Source organism: Brassica napus, chromosome A6 (genome assembly GCF_020379485.1).
Source record: "Brassica napus cultivar Da-Ae chromosome A6, Da-Ae, whole genome shotgun sequence".
Classification (NCBI taxonomy): domain Eukaryota; kingdom Viridiplantae; phylum Streptophyta; class Magnoliopsida; order Brassicales; family Brassicaceae; genus Brassica; species Brassica napus.
The window spans coordinates 19,609,983-19,614,213 of NC_063439.1; the positions used below are offsets into that span (position 1 = coordinate 19,609,983).

At 33.9% G+C, this 4,231-nt stretch overlaps 1 protein-coding gene across 1 annotated transcript; it reads left to right on the top strand.

The window, feature by feature from the left end:
* The first annotated feature begins 1,714 nt into the window (after positions 1 to 1,714).
* LOC106351894 (calmodulin-binding protein 25) lies at positions 1,715 to 3,474 on the top strand. Its single transcript, XM_013791609.3, has one exon. The coding sequence runs from the start codon at positions 2,027 to 2,029 to the stop codon at positions 3,116 to 3,118; it is 1,092 nt and encodes a 363-aa protein (XP_013647063.1). The 5' UTR covers positions 1,715 to 2,026; the 3' UTR covers positions 3,119 to 3,474.
* The last annotated feature ends 757 nt before the right edge of the window (positions 3,475 to 4,231 follow it).

A 4,231-nucleotide genomic window follows, 5' to 3' on the forward strand; every position in this document is an offset into this window, starting at 1 on the left:
TTGATGCCTTATGTTTCCCATTACTTCTCCACATGGAGGTGATGATAACCCGACGATGAAATGCCATGAGTTGGAGCTGTGAAAAAAGATTCATCCCAAGGATTTGAAAGCTGTTAGTTGTCAACAGCGGCGGCCCCAGTAATCATGTCATGGTGGAAGGCCACCCAGGAGGAAATATCGAACCAAACAATATCCCTGTCTCCTGAAGAGTTTCCAGAGGCCGATGGTGTGCACACTTCGAAGAAACCTCGCAATGGGTAAGCTTCAGATTATTAGAGGCCACTAAATTGTTGCTGACTCTCACAGCTGCTTTGTTATCAATTAATTAGGTAACTAAACCTAAAAATATAGAGCTGTAAAAGCTCAAAACTTTGAATATAAACAGTTGGAGTAATGTTTGGTTACAAACTAACCTGGTGCAGGAGGGAATAGGTGGCATAAGTGTGGCGGTGTTCATCCTCCAAAAAGAAATAGAGAACCCAAGTCTCATTTTACATAAATATTGTTTACTATGAGTGAATGGTTGAGTGGTGGGGATTTATGTTTAGTAGGCTACACATCTCAAATTCAATATTTAGTTTAAACGAAATCAGTTATCGAAGGATGTGGTTTACATTTTTCTGAAAAGTTGGTTTGTTATTGATTTTTTATATAAGGTTTCCCTTTAAATAAAATATCTTATTAAATTAAGAATTTAAGATGAATATAAGTAATACAGTGTTATTTTATTAATCGTTTGTAAAGCTCTTTCAAAGTTATGTAAACATTTGAATCATATATATTAACAATACATTAAATGCTACATAAAGAATCCTTATAGCTAACAATACCTCAAATAGTTGTGGTTTTCTATTATTTTTTTGGTTTAGCCTGAGTTTTGGTGATAAAATAAAAAGAAACAATATGGAATTCATTAATTTTTAAATTTTTGTTGATGAATTTGAAGTAACATAAAAACTACATAAATATTTTTTCCTGAATATGATAATACATAAACATATAATCGAGCATGTTATTTATAAATATTAAGCTGTAACAATTAATATCTATTTATCTTACTTGCTTATTTTTTTCTTAAAAAAGGATAATAAATTGGATTTTTTATTTTAAAATTATAAAAATTCAAAAAGAAATGTATTAAAAATATTTTAAATTCAAGAAAATCAAATAATATGAACAAAGAGAAACACTTATATTTATTAATAAATTGTTTTATCAAGTAATAAATATATAATTTCTAAAAAATGAGAAGAATTAGTAAAATTTGTAGTAAAAACAGTAAAATTTATAATTTAAAATAAACTAAAATTTTATTAAAATTTAAAATATATTCATATTGTTTCGTTCATTTGCATACCCGCCCGTAGGGCGGGTCCGACCCTAGTTAGTTATATTATAAATGTGACGGTGTAGTCTCAAGGCCAATCTCTAAAATATAACAAAGAAAAACAGAAATGACAAAACTAGTTGTATATATAAATTTATTGAAAAATTGTATTTGATGTTGTATAACGAAATATTTTGTTATGAATTTCTCTGTTTATTTTATCAACAAGTTGCTAAATTACGATAATTAGCGTTGTATAATTCTAAAAGCAATTAAAAGAAAGTGATAATTTAAAATGCTAATGTACTTTATAGTTTAAACTTTAAATAGGTTAACAGGTGTATCTACGAAGAACCACTCTCTTGAACGATCAAAAAGCATAATACGATCACCCCATCTCTTTCTCTCAGTCAATTTATTTATACCCCCAAATGTAATTAGCCCTAAGTTTCACGTTTCAAAGTTTCAAGTTTCAAGTAAAGGAAAAAGTGGCTAATAAAAGGTGAATAGTGTCAACTTTTTATTGGCTTTTCTCTCCCACACAACCTTCAATTCCGTTCACACACTCCTCCTTTTGAAGTTTCTTTGCAACCCAAAAAAATTATAATCCTCTCCTTCATTCTGATTCTTCTCTCTCTCTAAACCATCATCTCTCTCTCTCTTCTAAACCATCATCTATTTTCTCTCTCTGTGTCTGCCATGGATTCCGGCAACAGTAGTAGCATGCAATCTTCAAGCGGTGGTGGTGGAGACCAAGAAGAGTACGACTCACGCGCCGATCAATCTCTCTCTGCTTTGTTTAACAACAACGCGGCCACCGGCTCTTCCAACATCGCCGGTCAAACACAGCTTGACTCTCTCATGGCTAACTATTTCAACACCGGGTGGTCAACGGATAATCCTCTCTGGTCAACAACAACTTCAAATCCCACCGACGGCTCTAGACCACAACCACCACCGGTGCCATCAGAACCAGTCTTCTTCACAAACACAGTTCAAGAAAATCTGAGAGTAGTCTCAAACACAAACACAAACACAAACACAGACACAAACACAAGTAGTCCCATTGGTTCTGTCCCTACCGACAAGAAAACAGGTCTGGCGACAACACGGAACCCAAAGAAGAGATCTAGAGTCTCGAGACGAGCACCTACTACTGTTTTGACCACCGACACTTCAAACTTCAGAGCCATGGTTCAAGAATTCACTGGTAATCCTTCTACTCCTTTCACCGGATCATCATCTAGTCCTTTTTCTAGATCAAGATTTGATCTCTTTGGTCCTTCTTCTTCTTCTTCTTCTTCGTTCTCACGACCCTTGAAACCCTTTCCTCACAAACTCATCCCACCATCATCAACCAGTCATCATTACTCAACTCCTCCTACAGATTACCACCAGAGTCTTCTTCGTAGCATGAACATGCAGAACATAGCGAACCCTTTTCTCAACAACCAATCTCCTAACAACGTCCCTTTAATGGAGGATCAATCGTTGAGCTTGAGAACGAGTACTGGTTTTGGATACGTGAGAGCAAACTCTGAGGGGCTTCACAACATTATCGCCTCCTCGTCATCATCCATGACGCAGCCAACCCTAAATATTATTCATGGATCAAACAAGAATTATGAAGCCGATAATAATTTGGTAAGATCCATCAGTGGAGAAGAGCAACCTATGGTACAAAGATCCGATGGCTACGCACCATTGGTTGCTTCTGGAGCCGAGAATAATATAACGGATGTGAGAAATGAAGGTACGGTGGAATTATCATGGATCTCGTCTTCTGATTAGTATCATTCTAACTTTGTTTTATTACATTATGATCGTATCAATTATATTAGCCACATCAAAAAAGGAATAGAACATCCTAGCGAAAAACATCTGATGAACGAACATTAGTTAGTATATGGAATTAAGAGTATGGAATCTTTAATATTCTAAAGCTTCTATGCATGGTCTATAAATGACTTTCTATATATTGGAACACTGTTTTTTGTTCCTTTTAATGTCATATTGGCCTTTACTCCGTTTGGTGGAATGGTATTTGTGTATATGTAGAACTGGACTATATGTAATGTGTGTGATTTTGAAACTTTGCCGGCTCATGGTTGGTGTATTTTTGAATTTTCAATGGCCCCGTGGTATAATTTGAAATTTCAGTTGGTTTAGTGATAGTTACAAAAAAGCGTGTGTTCAAGTTCAAGACGAGCATATAACATGTTAAGAAAATGTTTGCTCTCTTGTTATTTAGGTTGTGCATGAACCCTAAAAAGACTTTCCATTATTAGTTTATTTGCCTAGAAAGAAAATATGTACAGATAGAGTGATTGGTGGCGAGATCGAGGGAAATCGTTAGCCGCCGCTTATTTTAAATTGATCATCGTATTTTATTTGAATCTCACATAAGTTATATACTTCCATCATCATTTTTCTTCTGTTAGTTTTGTATTATTAGTTTTTTAATCAAATTAAAATTTTGTATTAAAAGTTCAATTTCTTAAAAAAGGTATATACATTATTTGTTGTGTCATCATAATTTTCCACAAAAAAAAACATTCGTCATTCTGTACGTCAAAGCCTCGTGTACCGTAATTTCTTTAATAAATAACTAGATTTTGATCCGCGCTTGGAAAGCGCGGATTTTTTGGATTATATTATAATAAAAAGTCTTAGTATATAGAAAAATATAATTTTTAACAGTTATATAATCTAAGAATTAGTTTATTTGAGATTTTATATGTACACTTTTAAGTAAGTTTATTTTAGGCATGAGAATTATATCCGGATCAAAAACCAAACCGAACCGACCCAAAAATATAGGTTTAGATCAGGTCCAGAGAAGATAACCTATTGGATTTTTTTGGACCTGCAGGTCTTTGTTTGAGTCTGGATCCTATCCTAGAC